The sequence below is a fragment of the Neopelma chrysocephalum genome, unplaced genomic scaffold (genome assembly GCF_003984885.1).
Source record: "Neopelma chrysocephalum unplaced genomic scaffold, ASM398488v2 Primary Assembly neopelma1_200, whole genome shotgun sequence".
NCBI classification, from domain to species: Eukaryota; Metazoa; Chordata; class Aves; order Passeriformes; family Pipridae; genus Neopelma; species Neopelma chrysocephalum.
Genome location: NW_020897862.1, coordinates 26053 through 40137, shown reverse-complemented (window position 1 = coordinate 40137; position 14085 = coordinate 26053). Strand labels below are relative to the sequence as shown.

At 57.9% G+C, this 14085-nt stretch overlaps 3 protein-coding genes across 3 annotated transcripts in view; 1 reads left to right on the top strand and 2 right to left on the bottom strand.

The window, feature by feature from the left end:
• The window catches only part of CCDC30 (coiled-coil domain containing 30), a 37172-nt gene extending 32376 nt beyond the window's left edge, over positions 1-4796 (bottom strand). Inside the window, exons 1-3 of the mRNA XM_027702923.1 lie at positions 4625-4796; positions 3832-3999; positions 1635-1755 (exon numbers count right to left, since the gene is read on the bottom strand). Coding sequence (XP_027558724.1) covers positions 1635-1755; positions 3832-3999; positions 4625-4765 — 430 coding nt within the window. The 5' untranslated portion in view covers positions 4766-4796. The remainder of the gene's footprint in view (positions 1-1634; positions 1756-3831; positions 4000-4624) is intronic.
• Positions 4797-7847: 3051 nt separating this feature from the next.
• Positions 7848-12278, bottom strand: PPCS (phosphopantothenoylcysteine synthetase). Its single transcript, XM_027702977.1, has 3 exons — positions 11739-12278; positions 10080-10183; positions 7848-8468 (listed from the first exon to the last, which is right to left on the bottom strand). Exons 1-3 carry the CDS (start codon positions 12250-12252, stop codon positions 8145-8147), a joined length of 942 nt encoding a protein of 313 aa, XP_027558778.1. The 5' UTR covers positions 12253-12278; the 3' UTR covers positions 7848-8144.
• A 945-nt stretch (positions 12279-13223) lies between these two features.
• The window catches only part of ZMYND12 (zinc finger MYND-type containing 12), a 16070-nt gene continuing 15208 nt past the window's right edge, over positions 13224-14085 (top strand). The window contains exon 1 of the mRNA XM_027703025.1: positions 13224-13348. Coding sequence (XP_027558826.1) covers positions 13266-13348 — 83 coding nt within the window. The 5' untranslated portion in view covers positions 13224-13265. The remainder of the gene's footprint in view (positions 13349-14085) is intronic.

Genomic DNA, 14085 nt, shown 5'->3' with positions numbered 1-14085 from the left:
CCCCCCCTCCCTGCAGGGGACAGCCTGGGGGGAGCAGGGCCTTCTCCACTGCCCAGATCCCTAAATTATCCCCACACATCACTACTGCCAGCACTGAGGTACAGGCAAGCCTTAAAAACCCACAGTCTGCCAGTGATATCCCAAAACCCCTCCAGAAAAACCCTATGGCATTGAACCCACAAAACCCCCTGGGAACAACACGACCACAATGAAAATCAAGATGCATGGACACGGATCTCGGCTTCCATTCCAGGCTCAATCATTGCTCAACAGCCACAAGAATCCCTCAGAAGTGGAAAAAGTCCAAGACCGGGAGGGAATCGCTGCATTTCAGCTTTGGGGAAGACCCGTCCTTCTCCTGCCACCTCGTGGGAAGTGAGAGAAGAACCAGGAACAGAGTTTCCTGCCACAGTGACGCTCCCAAAAACTCATTAATCATTTCAACCCCTTGTAACCAGCATTTTCACCACGAACCACCACTTGAGGCGCCCAGAGGAACCAGAATTTTAGGCAAACCCATCTTGGGAAAGTCCCTCCATCAGATGTGCTCCCTGAAAACCCCAAAGATGCTCAAAACCACAATCAGTTTGGCCAAAGCTCCTGAATTTGCTGCCCCAAACAAAGCCTGTATCACAAAAAAGCTGTGCCATCACCCCCAATTTTACCTTAGGGCCAGGACAATACATCCCATGTAACAAAGGCACTCAAAGCACAACAAAAGACTGAAGAAAATCAAGATTTAAACCCCCCAAAAAATACATTTGCCGTTACTGGAAGTGACCCCAGAGTTTGAAAATAAATTATTTGAAGCGAAATAAATGAAATAATTCCTTTAAACAAAATTACTGCACCTAAAATAGAGGAGTTCTAAGGGGCTCTAAGTGGAAGGTGTCCCTGCCACAGCAGGGAGTGGAACTGGATGGGCTTTAAGGTCCCTTCCAACCCAAACCATCCTGGGATTCTGTGACAATGAACAGGCACAAGTTGTGAATCCCCAGAACAACTGTGCCTCACAGGTGCTTTAAAACATGGGGAGTTTGGGTAAACCAAAGCCAAAGGCAAATTCACTGCCTGGGTGGGAGTGAGGAGTCAATGACAGATAAATTAGTGTTGGAAAGCAAACAGCACCATCAGTTCTGGCCTTCAAACAGCCTCTGGAAGAGGCAACAACAGAGCCACATGGAGAAAGTGCCAAAGTCCCTGAATAAAGGCAGTGAAAGCAGGCAAGAACCTCTGAATCAATTAAAAATCAGCTCTAGCAGCTCATTAACACTTTTAGCAACCTCCCAAAGAGCAAACCACTGAGACGTCCCTGAGGACTCCCTGAAAGCTCCATAAGAACTCCCTGAGAGCTCCCTGAGAATTCCCCAGAAAGGCTGCTCTGGATCTCCAAGAAGGTTTAACACCTGCCAGGGCATTCCCTGGGCCCCTGGTGAGGAGGGATCACAACTACAAATCAACTCCAGCAGCTCATTAACACTTCCATCAACCTCCCAAAGGGCAAAGCACTGAGAGGTGCCTGAGAAGTCCCTGAGAGCTCCCTGAGAATTCCCCAGAAAGGCTGCTCTGCTCTCCAGGAAGGTTTAACACCTGCCAGGGCATTCCCTGGGCCCGTGGTGAGGAGGGATCATTACCCTGGAGCAGTTGCAGCCGTGCCAGCTCCAACCTGAGCTGTTCATTCTCCCTCTCGTACTCCGAGGCGATGGCATCCCGCTCCTCCGTCAGGGCACGGACGTGGCCCACGTAGCTTTCCACCTGGAACAGGGAAAACAGCCCTTTCCACCTGGAATAGGGAAAACAGCCCCATCCCTGTGGCTGCCAGAGCCTCCACAGGGGAGCACAAAGAGCTCTGCCACCTTCATATTTCAAGGATAAGCTCAAATATTTGTAGGACGCTGCACCTTCAGAACAGCTGGGGATGGGAAAACCCTGATAAGGCCAAGTGCTGGGTCCAACAAGGCCAAGTGCCAGGTCCTGCACTTTGGCCACAACAACCCCCTGCAGCGCTACAGGCTGGGGACAGAGTGGCTGGAGAGCAGCCAGGCAGAGAGGGACCTGGGGGTTTGGATGGACAGGAAGCTGAACATGAGCCAGAGTGTGCCCAGGTGGCCAAGAGGGCCAATGGATCCTGGCCTGGATCAGGAACAGTGTGGCCAACAGGTCCAAGGAAGTGATTCTTCCCCTGGACTCAGCGCTGGTGAGGCCACCCCTGGAGTGCTGTGTCCAATTCTGGGCCCTCAGTTCAGGAAGGACATGGAGGGGCTGGAGCAGGTCCAGAGGAGAGCAACGAGGCTGGGGAAGGGACTCAAGCACAAGTCCTATGAGGAGAGGCTGAGGGAGCTGGGGCTGTTCAGCCTGGAGAAGAGGAGGCTCAGGGGAGACCTCCTCACTCTCTCCAACTCCCTGACAGGAGGGGGGAGCCAGGTGGGGGTTGGTCTCTTTTCCCAGGCAACTCTCAGCAAGACAAGAGGGCTGGGTCTCAAGTTGTGCCAAGGGAGGTTTAGGTTGGATATTAGAAAGATTTTTTTTCCGGAGAGGGTGATCAGCCATTGGAATGGGCTGCCCAGGGAAGTGGTGGATTCTCCATCCCTGGAGGTGTTTAAGGACAGACTGGATGTGGCATCAGTGCCATGGGCTGGGAACCACAGCGGGGTTGGATCAAGGGTTGGACTGGATGATCTCAGAGGTCCCTTCCAACCCAGCTGATTCTATGATTCTATGATTCTATGACTCTATGACTGGGAGGGCTGGAGGGTGGGAGGGGGTGAGGTGTGGGGGTGCTGGGATGGGGAGGGCTCTGAGCCACGGCTCTCTGGGAGATGCTGGGCTCACCACCTGCTTTTTGATGCCCCTACATGAGGAATGGGGACGTAGTGGGGATGCCCTGAGTTTCCCAGGGCAGCAGAGTGGCTGTGACACCCCTGGACATGCTGCTGCACAGAGGGGGTGTGGGACTGGGTGGGTTAAACCCAGAGGGGATTAGAGGATCACTTAGGTTGGAAAAGACCTCCAAAATCATGGAGTCCAACCTGTGCCAGATCCCCACCTGGGCACTGAGTGCCACACCCAGTCCTTCCTCGGAAACCTCCAGGGATGGGGACTCCACCACCTCCTTGGGAAGCCCCTTCTACCCTTTCCATGAAGAAAGTCCTCCTGATGTTCAACCTGACCCTCCCCTGGCACAGCTGGAGGCCATTTCCTCTCGTCCTGTCCCTTGTTCCCTGGGAGCAGAGCCCGACACCAGCCCATCTCCACCCTCCCGTCAGGGAATTGTAGAGAGTGAGAAGGTTCCCCTTGAGCCTTTTTTTCTCCAGAATGAGCCCTCCCAGTTCCCTGAGACATTTCTTGTACTCCAGCCCCTTCCCCAGCTTCGTTACCCTCTCTGCACTCACCAGAGAGGCGAGTGGGGGCCATAGCTGGTGTCCACACACCCCCTGAACACCTCCAGGGATGGGGACTCCATCACTGCCCTGGGCACCTGTGCCAGTGCCTGACTGCCCTTTCCATGAAGGAATTTTCTCATCCAACCTGAGATTCCATGAAGGAATTTTCTCATCCAACCTGAGATTCCATGAAGGAATCTTCTCACCCAACCTGAACCTCCCTCGGCACAACTCGAGGCCACTTCCTCTCATCTTGTCCCTTGTTCCCCAGGAGCAGAGCCCAACACCCCCTCCGGCTCCCCCTCCTGTCAGAGAGTTGCAGAGAGTGAAAGGTCTCCCCGAACCTTCCTTTCTCCAGGCTGAGCCCCCCCAGCTCCCTCATCCCTGGTGCTCCAGCCCCTTCCCCAGCCCGCTCCCATCCCAGGACAGCTCCAGCAGGGCCCCTTACGTCTCTCATGTCCTGCTCCCGCCGCCGTTCCAGCTCTCCCAGCCGTGTCTCCGCTCTCCGGAGCAGCCGCCAGGCCAAGCCCAGCTGCTCCTGGGCCGGGGCCGAGGGGTCCGCGCCCTCCGCCCGCAGCCAGCGCAGCACCGCGTCCGCCGGCACCGGGGGCTCGGCCTGGGGGGAGAGAGGGGAGTGAGGCGGGGAACGGGGTACAACCGACCCCCCGAACCCCCCACGGGGGTACAACCGGTCCCCTCAGCCCCAGGTGCCGGGGGTACAACTGACCCCCCAAATCCCCGGGCCGGCCCCGGGGATATAAACGATCCCCCTCAGCCCCAAACCAGGCAGTAGAGATGGACCCTCCGAACCCCCTGCGGGGGTACAACAGACCCCCTCAGCCCCCGATCCCAAACCCGGGGGTACAACCGACCGCCCGATCCCCGACCGTGGGGTACAACCGACCTCTCTCAGACCCCGATCCCAAACCCGGGAGTACAACCGACCCCTCAGCTCCTGATCCCAAACCCGGGGGTACAACCGATTCCCCCGAACCCGGGCCTGGGGTACAACCGACCCCCCGATCCCCGACCGGGGGGTGGAACCGACCCCTCTCAGACCCCGACCCCAAACTCGGGGGTACAACTGACCCCCCGAACCCGGGCATGGGGTACAACCGACCCCTCTCAGACCACGATCCCAAACCCGGGGGTACAAACGACCCCCCTCAACCCCTGATCCCAAACCCAGGGTACAACCGACCCCCCTCAACCCCTGATCCCAAACCCAAGATACAACTGACCCCCCGAAACCCCAGGCTGGCCCCGGGGACAAAACAACCCTCCAAGCCCCCCATCCCAGGGGTACAACCGCCGCCCCTCAGCCCCTGATGTCGGTCCCGGGGGCACCACCGACGCTCCGATGGTAACCCCGGGGGTACCATAGGGCCCCCCGGGCCCGCTTCGGGCACCCACTGGGGCGGCGGCCGCGGCCGCGTCCATGCGGCGGGACGGACCCCCGTCGCCATGGCAACAGGACACGCCCCCAGAGGACACGCCCCCAGAGAGCGAGGTCTTGACTCGGGCTACGAGGCCACGCCCCCAACCAATAGTGTTGTGGGGAGTCGCGAGGCCACGCCCACTGTAACGCCCCAACCAATAGTGTTGTGAGGGCCGCGAGGCCACGCCTACTGTAACGCCTCCAGCCAATAGTGTCGTGCAGGGGCAGTTTGAGGCCACGCCCCTGGTCACTCCCCGCTCGACAGGCGCCCTCTGGCGGCGGTCCCGCGGGACAGACTGGCCGCCAAAAATCCCAACAAACCGGGCAAAAAGTTATCTCGGTTTTCTTCCATAGGAAACTGCTGGAGCTGAACTGAGCATGGAGAGGTGTCCGGGGAGCCCTTAGAGCCCCTTCCAGTGCTCGGGTGAGACCCCCCTGCAGAGCTGCCTCCAGCCCTGGGGGCCCAGCACAGGAAGGACATGGAGCTGCTGGAGCGAGTCCAGAGGAGGCCACGGAGATGCTCCAAGGGCTGCAGCCCCTCTGCTCTGGAGCCGGGCTGGGAGAGCTGGGGGGGTTCCCCTGGAGAAGAGAAGGCTCCAGGGAGACCTTACAGCTCCTTCCAGTGCCTAAAGGGGCTCTGAGAGAGCTGGAGAGGGACTGGGGACAAGGGGTGGAGGGACAGGACAAGGGGGAATGGCTTCCCGCTGCCAGAGGGTAATTTAGATGGGATACTGGGGAGAAATCCTTCCCTGGGAGGGTGGGGAGGCCCTGGCACAGGCTGCCCAGAGAAGCTGTGGCTGCCCCATCCCTGGAAGTGTCCAAGGCCAGGTTGGACGGGGCTTGGAGCAACCCAGGATAGTGGAAGGTGTCTCTGCCCATGGCAGGGGGTGGAATGAGATGGGCTTTAAGATCTCTCCCAACCCAAAGATGATTCCCTGAGATGGTGGAACTGCAAAGTGAAGCAGCTCTGTCCTGCAGAGCTCACTCTGACTGCACAAGGGGATGGATGGTGGGGAAGGAGAAGACCCAGCCATGGAGAAGAGAGACAAAGCAGAGCGCAGGGAGGACCTTCCATGGGCAGTCAGGGATCCCCAGAAAGCCCTGGACAGATGGTCCTGGACCTGCAGGTGCCGCTTCCAACTCATGGTACCACACCCAGCACCCCCAAAAGGGAAGGGCTGGTGCCCAAATATGGCCAGGCTGGAGCATTCCTGGGCTTAGCTCAGCTCCTGCTTGGAACAGGATCATCCCCGAAATGGGACTGGGGTGGCTGTGGCTCAGTTTGAGCTTCAAGGGTCTCCCCAACCTGGGCCTAGCAAGAAGAGGCAGATACAACCCCCACAGTGGTGTTCCCAGCCCCTGAGACCCCACAGGGCCCGGGGCAGGTGATGCCCCAATCTGCTCTTCAAAACATTCAGATCATTGCTCTCCTTCCCAACCGTCTCCCAGAGGAATCCCAGAGCAGTCCAAGACAGTGTTGGTGGCACTTTAGCACTCCTGCAAGGGCACCTTCAACTTACACAAGCTCTGATATTCTCATCCCTGCTGATCCATCCCTGCTGTTGGCAGCTCCAAAGACAAGGGAAATCCCTGAACTAGCAGGACTTGACATTCCCAGTGATCACACACTGGGAGAGGAAGACAGGCAGCTCTTGGAGCTTCTGCAGTTCTCTCTCCCCCTTCTCTATCAGTCCTGGCCACCTGGAAGTTGTGAGTTCCTTCTCCAGCTGGATCTCAGCCCTCCTGAACAACCTGGACTCTTTCTCCCATCCCTAATGGAATCCCCTGATCCCATTCCCACACTCTTTTCTTGCTCTTCTGGGTTTATTTCCCCCATTTTATGAGCACACCCCACCTTCACGTGACAGCGTAATTACAACATCTCTGCTGCCTCCTTAAACCACGATGGTTTTAACCAGAGCAGTCCCACCCCTGGAGAGGCATCCAGTGTTCCTGAGTGCTGTTGTCTTCCTTTCCAGGCTCCCAGTGACTTTATTGCAAGGACAAGCAGGTGAGCAGGCACACAGTGAACAGCAGCAGAGCTGCAGGGAAGGTTTTTACCATTTTGGTTCTTGCAGACACAGGAACAAACGCTTGCAAGTTGGGAATGGGATGGAAGAGGGTTTAGAGAAAAGCAGGAATGTCCCAGTTTGAACTCCAGCCAAGAGGCAGCTCCTCCCAGGGTCCATCACTGCCACCCCTTCTGCTCACCCAGAACCATGGAATCAAGGTTGGAAAAGCCTCTTGAGATCACTGAGTCCAACTATTGACCCAGCACTGCTGTGTTCACACCAAACCGTGTCCCCCAGTGCCACACCACATATTCCTTGAACACTTCTAGGGATGGTGACTCCACCACTGCCCTGGGCAGCCCCTTCCAATGCCTGAGCACCCTTTCCATGAAGGAATTTTCACAATATGAAAACGTGAACCTCCCCTGGCACAACTTGAGGCTGTTTCCTCTCATCTTGTCCCTTGTTCCCTAGGAGCAGAGCCTGACACCCCCCTGGCTTCCCCCTCCTGTCAGGGGGTTGTAGAGAGCAAGAAAGTCCCCCCTGAGCCTCATTTTTTCCAGGCTGAGCCCCCCCCAGCTCCCTCAGCTGCTCCTGCTGCTCCAGACCCTTCCCCAGCTCCTTCCCAGGACACCTCCCCCCTCAGTGCCCACTCCTCTTCTCCAACCCCTTGTCCCCAGGCTCAGATCCATCCCCTGTGCTCCATGCCATGTTTCCCTGCCTTTATCCCCTCCAGCAGCCTAGGAACACCTGGGATGGGAGGAAAACCTCTGAAGCAGCTGCTTTAGGGCCACTCTACAGCACCTACTGCTGAGCTGTAGGAACTGAGACTTCTCCTGGCACAGCAGCTGCTCCCCAAAGTCATTATCACCTCATTCTCCTCCTTTTCCCCCCCTTGTTTCACCATCCACCCTCAGCACCAGATGATTCCCCACTCCAGTCATAAAACCAGCACATCTTTGCTGCAAAGCCCCATTCCGTCCTCCAGCCATTCCAAAAGAAACTTGGAAGAGAGAGATTCAAGAAGTTCTTTATATTATACAGACACCTGCACCATTTCTCCTCCTGCCAGGGGACAGAAACCAAATCCTTTCCTGCTCTGGGCACCAGGACAAACCTCCTTTGGAACGGTTTCACTTCCATGTATTTCTCTTTCCCGAAGCCACAACAAATCGTGGCCGAGCTGTGGAGAAGTGACACAGTTTTGGATGGGCCTCCAGAGCGTCCTGGAGGTTTGGTTTATTTACCTGGACAGGGAATCACTCCATGGAATCATTCCAGTTGCTCTCCAGCACAATTCCCAGCTGCTCCTCAGCCTTTCCTCTCTATGAAGGCCGTGTGCTGCCCCTGCAGGTAACTCACAATTTTCTCCTCTATCTCCATGCCCTGTGCTAGTTCCTCCTCAGAGAGGGACAGGGGGGTCTGAGAGTCTCTGGTGACGATGATGACAGAGGTCCTGCGGGATTCCAGGACATTGGCCACCACCACCTGGTGCCGGTACTTCTCCAGAGCCTGCCGGGATTTGTCGATCAGGATCTGGGGATCCGTCTCCAGCTTGAAGGAAATCACAAAGGCCTCAGGGGCCCAGTCTCTGACCAGGGGGGACAGCATTTTTGGCACCATCTTCATTGTGATCTGGGAAGGACAAAAAAAAACCCCCATCAGTCAAAACGTCACAGTGAGTTTTAGTAAGAGAGGGAAATTCCAGCTTTGCTTCACGTCGTGTTTGCAGCGGGAAGTTCTGCAGGGCAGTGTTTGATCAGCCCTCAGCAAACAAGGCTCAAATGTCACTGCAACGCTCTGTAAACTTAACTTAAAGGATCAGTGAGGTGCCACCAACAAGCAGGGTGTAAATTCAATTCAATTTAATTCAACTCAATTCAATTCGACTCAACCCAACTCGATTCCATGCCCAAAGTGGTACCCACAAAAAGCAGGGGAGTTCTGAAGCAGGGCCACAGGAACTTTACATTCCCAGAGCTAAACCCCACTCTGGGAATATAAATATAAGCAGAGGAAGATTAAAAAAAAAAAAGAGCATTACAGCTTCAGAAGTCTGAGTTTTTCAGCTCTCTAGAATCCAGGCAGTTTATTCCACCTTCAGCTTTGCTTCTCTCAACTCCTTAAGGCACATGAGGCTTCCAAGTCCCAAAGCACAGGGGGGAAAAAAGTAGGAGACTCTGTTCTCCAGCTTCCCGTCACTGGGAATCAGGTTGGGTCCCACCTTTCTGGTGCTAATGATAAAGAAATAAGCCCAGAAGCTGATTAAATTAAATTAATTTGGTGTTTGTTACACACAGAGCTCTGGAGTCAACTGCTCCCATCACTGAGAGGGCAAGAGACGTGTGTTGGACCATCATCAGTGCAGGCAGGATGGATCCAGAGTCCTGGAATGGTTTGGGTTGAAAGAGACCTTAAAGACCATCTCATTCCACCCCCTGCCATGGGCAGGGAAACCTTCCACTAGCCCAGGTTGCTCCAACCTGGCCTTGGACACTTCCAGGGATGGGGCAGCCACAGCTTCTCTGGGCAACCTGTGCCAGGGCCTCCTCACCCTCACAGGGAAGGATTTCTCCCCAAAATCCCAGTCTGGATCAAGCCTCTTTTAGGTTAAAGCCATTCCCCCTTGTCCTGTTACTCCAGGCCCTTGTCCAAAGCCTCTCTCCAGCTAGAAGGCAGCAACTCAAGTACTCCAGGAGCTATTCTTAGAGCACTTCAGCTCCCTGAGACCCACCTCTCCTCGTCTCCATGGCAGCACAGACAGCTCTAAAGGACAAAGCCAGAAGAGCAGGAGGCATCTCACAGGTGCCCCTTCACATTCCACAGCACAACTGCTGATATGTTGGAGCTGCTGCCTCTCACACCCAGAAAGAGCAGTGCTGGACACCGCTCCCTCCCTGTGGATAACCCATGGATAACCCATGGATAATGCATGGCACCACTCACTGCTGGGGCTGGAGTTTGCCACTCAACCCCCTTCATGCCATCCTAAAAATAAACCTGGATCAAAGCAAAGCAGGGCTGACCCTGCCCTGCCCTTTATCTGGGCCCCTTGGTGCAAGATAAGAACAAAACAATGCAACTCCAGCATTTCCAACCCTGTGGAAAAACTCACCCTCCCATTCCCTCTGAGAACACACATGAGCCGGTGCTTTGCAGCTTTCCCAGGCTTTATCCACAGCCAGGTACGACCCTGGGAGCAAGGAGGGGGTGGCAGAGGAGGGTGGCAGAGAGGGGGGGCCTCACCTGCAGGGGCCCCTCCGAGGACTGGATCTTGTGCTCAGGCATTTCAGAGGCCGGGATGTAGAAATCGGACACGGCGGCTGCCAGGTAGAACATGACACTGGAGCCTGCGGGAAAGAGCTGCTGTCACCCCTCTGTGGGACTGGCCCTGTCACCCCTCCATGGCCTGGCCCTGTCACCCCAGGGACCCCAGAGCCAGCAGGGCCCCCCTCAGAGCACCCCCTGAGCAGGGCAGCGCTGCCCCCTCACAGGGGTCCCCTCAGACACACCATCCCCACTGGGGTCTGCCTTGCCCCATATAAGAGCTCCATTCATGCCAGAGCCCCACAGTCAACAGGGCCACCTTGTCACCTCACCCACCTGGGCTCTGGGGCCACCCTGAGGGGGCCATATTGTCCCTTCACGCCAGGGACATCCCCCCTCACCTGGCCCCCACAACCACCACGCCCCCTCATGCCCATGTCCCCCAAATCCCCTCAGGCCTGGGCCCCCTCCCGAGGCCACTCTGTCCCCTCACACTGGGGACCCCCAAAGGGGGCCTCATCCTTCTCTTGCCTTACACCCCCCACACCAAGGCCACCCCAGTTCTTCCCTGTCCCCTCACACCAGGGACCCTCCTGGGGCCACCTCATCCCCTCACACCCGGTGTCCCCCCATTTCCTCCATCCCTCACACTGGGGAGCCTCACAGGGGCCTCGTTCTCTCTTGCCTTACACCCCCCCACCTGAAGGCCACCCTGTCCCCTCATTCCTAGGTCCCCCCAGTTCTTCCCTGTCTCCTCACACGGTGGGGGGGGACCCTCCTGGGGTCACCCCATCCCTTCACACCTGGTATCCCCCCAAGTTTTCCGCCCATCCCCTCACACCCAATGTACCACCCAGCTCCCCCCCTATTCCCTCACACTGGGGACCCCTATGTGGGACCTTGCCCTCTCTTGTCCTTCTCCTGCCCCTCACCTGGACCATCCCATCCCATCCCCTCGTTCCCAGGTCCCCCCCACTCCTCCCTGTCCCCTCACACCAGGGACTCTCCAGGGCCACCCCATCCACTCACACTGGGAACTCTCATGGGGGGCCTCGCCCTCTCTTGCCCTCCTTCTTGGCCACCCCATCCCCTCATTCCCGGGTCCCCCTGGTTCCCATGTCCCCTCCTGCCTGGACTTCACCTGGTTCCTCCTCATCCCCTGTGTCCCCCCCATCCCCTCACATCAGGGACCCTCCCGGGCCACCTCATCCCCTCACACTGGGGACCCTCATGGGAGAGTTCATCTGCTCTTGCCCTGCTCCTGCCCCCCACCCGGGCCACTCCATCCCTTCATTGCCGGGTCCCCCGGGTTCCCCCTATGCCCTCTTAGCCAGACTTCACCTGATTCCTCCCCATCCCCTCAAACCCGGTGTCTGCCCCGTCCTCTCACACTACGGCAGGACCTCAATCTGTCTTGCCCTGCTCCTGCCCCTCACCCCAAAGACACCCCATCCCCTCATCCCCGTGTCCCCTTCACGCCAGGGACCCTCCTGGGGCCACGCCATCTCCTCACACCCGGTCCCCCTCTGTCCCTTCACACTGGGGACCCCCACGGGGGACCTCGCCGTCTCTTGCCCTGCCCCTGCCCCCCACCCCAAAGCCACCCCATGCCCGTGTCCCCCCTCGTCCCCCCCGTACCCAGCGGTGCCAGCGCCCTGGCCGCGGCGCGCAGCAGCGCCAGATACTCCGCCAGCCCGGTGAACTCGATGGCGAGCAGCGCTCCCTCTTCGGTGGCCCGGTGGTAGTCCCGGAGCGCGGGCAGCAGCGCGGGCAGGGCGGCGGGCGCCGCAGCCACGCCGGGCGGGGGGCCCGGGGTGAGGCGGAGCGCGTCCAGCAGCGCGGGGCCGTGCGGGGGCAGCGCGCGGGCCCAGGGGAAGACGGAGCGGGCGCGGTGCAGGAAGCACACGCCGTAGCCGAGCCCCACGAGCCGCTCGGCCGAGGCTGCCCCGCGCCGCCCGCTGCTGAAGTTCTCCAGGAAGCGCACGGCCCGCGCCTCCAGCGGCACCTGCGTCCCGCCCGAGGTCACCAGCGCCACGCGCCGCCCGCGCGCCGCCTGCGCCGCCGCCCACGCCCGCACCCGGCGCTCGACCGCCAGCGCCGCCGCGTCCTCCGCGTCCTCCTTCTCCCCCTTCTCCCTTCCCGGTTCCGCCATGACCCGCCCGCCGGAAGTGAATTGGTCTCCTTCCTGTCATCACCGGAAGTGTTGTCTTGGCAACGCCGTCGCTGGCGGGTTTCACCCCGGAAGTGTTGCCTTGGCAACGCCGACGCTCTCGGACTTCACCTCGAAAAGCCGCGGAAGACGCTCTCCAGACTTCGTTTTGAGGACATAAAGCCAAAAAAAGCACACACGTTTATTGCAGCGCCGGGTGTGTCGGGAAGGATTCCCCAGGACGCACCCCGAATCGCATAGGTTTCATCAATTTAGACAACTTCCTAATTACAGATTCAAGGATTCCCTCACCTGTCCCACTCCATTTCCCCCCTCGAATTGCTTGTTTTACTCTTGACACGGTTTCCTTCCTTCTGGACCTGGTTCAAGGCCTAAACCCAGTCTTGTCTTGTCTCCTTATTCGCTTTTATCACTCTCTTCCCCAGGTACTAACAGTTGTTTTAGTTTCCCAACTAAAACACTGTAGACTCTTTCATTCACTTCCACAAGTACTTTGAAATCGTTTCTCTATTTCTTTGTTGAAATCACTAATCTCAGATGAAAGGTCACAGAACACTAATTGACATAAAAATGTAGGTGATCCCTGCCTTTGTCAGAGGCAGAATTAAGACTTTACTAATAAGATGTAGAGGAATAGTGCGTCAGAAAGGTACAAAGAAATGAGTATAATTACACTTGAGGAAAATCCGGGTGTAGTATGAAGAATCAAAGGAAAATGTAGACAGTCAAACCAAGCAGACAGCTGTCAGAACGACTGGAAACAGCTCAGGATTTTTGAAGGATACAAAAATAACATTCCCGTGTCTTACATACGGAATTAACGCCATAGAGGGACGTTATGCGTACATAGCACAACATAAAAGCAGCTTTTAGACTTCTAGTGGAGAGAACTGGAAGGGAAAACCGACTCTAAACTTAATTTTTCGCGGGCTCGTGGGCAGCGATGCCATGGCAACGCGGGACGCTCCCGCACGGGGGAAGGGACCGGGCCGAGCATGGCGGGGCGGCCTCGCTGCGAACTGTGCGGGAGCCGCCCGGCCCCGCGGCTCTGCCCCCGCTGCCGCCTCGTCCGCTACTGGTGAGGGACCCCCGCGGCTGGGGACGGGGACAGGAGACAGGAGGCAGCCATGGGACGCGGGAGGGAGACGGGGAGAAGGGCCGGGAGGCAGGTACGGGCCTGGGAGCAGCCCCGGGACGGGGCTCAGGACACGTAGAGAAGGCTCAGGATGAGACGCAGGAGGCAGGAACGGGCACGGGACGAGGCTCAGGACACTGGGAGAGAGCCTGGGAGAGGCTTAGGACACTGGGAGAGAGCCTGGGGGAAGGCTCAGGACACTGGGAGAGAGCCTGGGAGAAGGCTCAGGACACTGGGAGAGAGCCTAGGGGAAGGCTCAGGATACTGGGAGAGAGCCTGGGAGAAGGCTCAGGATACTGGGAGAGAGCCTGGGAGAAGGCTCAGGACACTGGGAGAGGGCTGGGAGAAGGCTCAGGACACCGGGAGAGACCCTGGGATAAGGTTCAGGACACTGGGAGAGGGCTGGGAGAAGGCTCAGGACACCGGGAGAGACCCTGGGATAAGGTTCAGGACACTGGGAGAGAGCCTGGGGGAAGGCTCAGGACACTGGGAGAGCGGCTGGGAGAAGGCTCAGGACACTGGGAGAGCGGCTGGGAGAAGGCTCAGGACACTGGGAGAGAGCCTGGGAGAAGGCTCACGATGCTGGGAGAGAGCCTGGGAGAAGGCTCAGGACACTGGGAGAGAGCCTGGGATAAGGCTCAGGACACTGGGAGAGAGCCTGGGAGAAGGCTCAGGACACC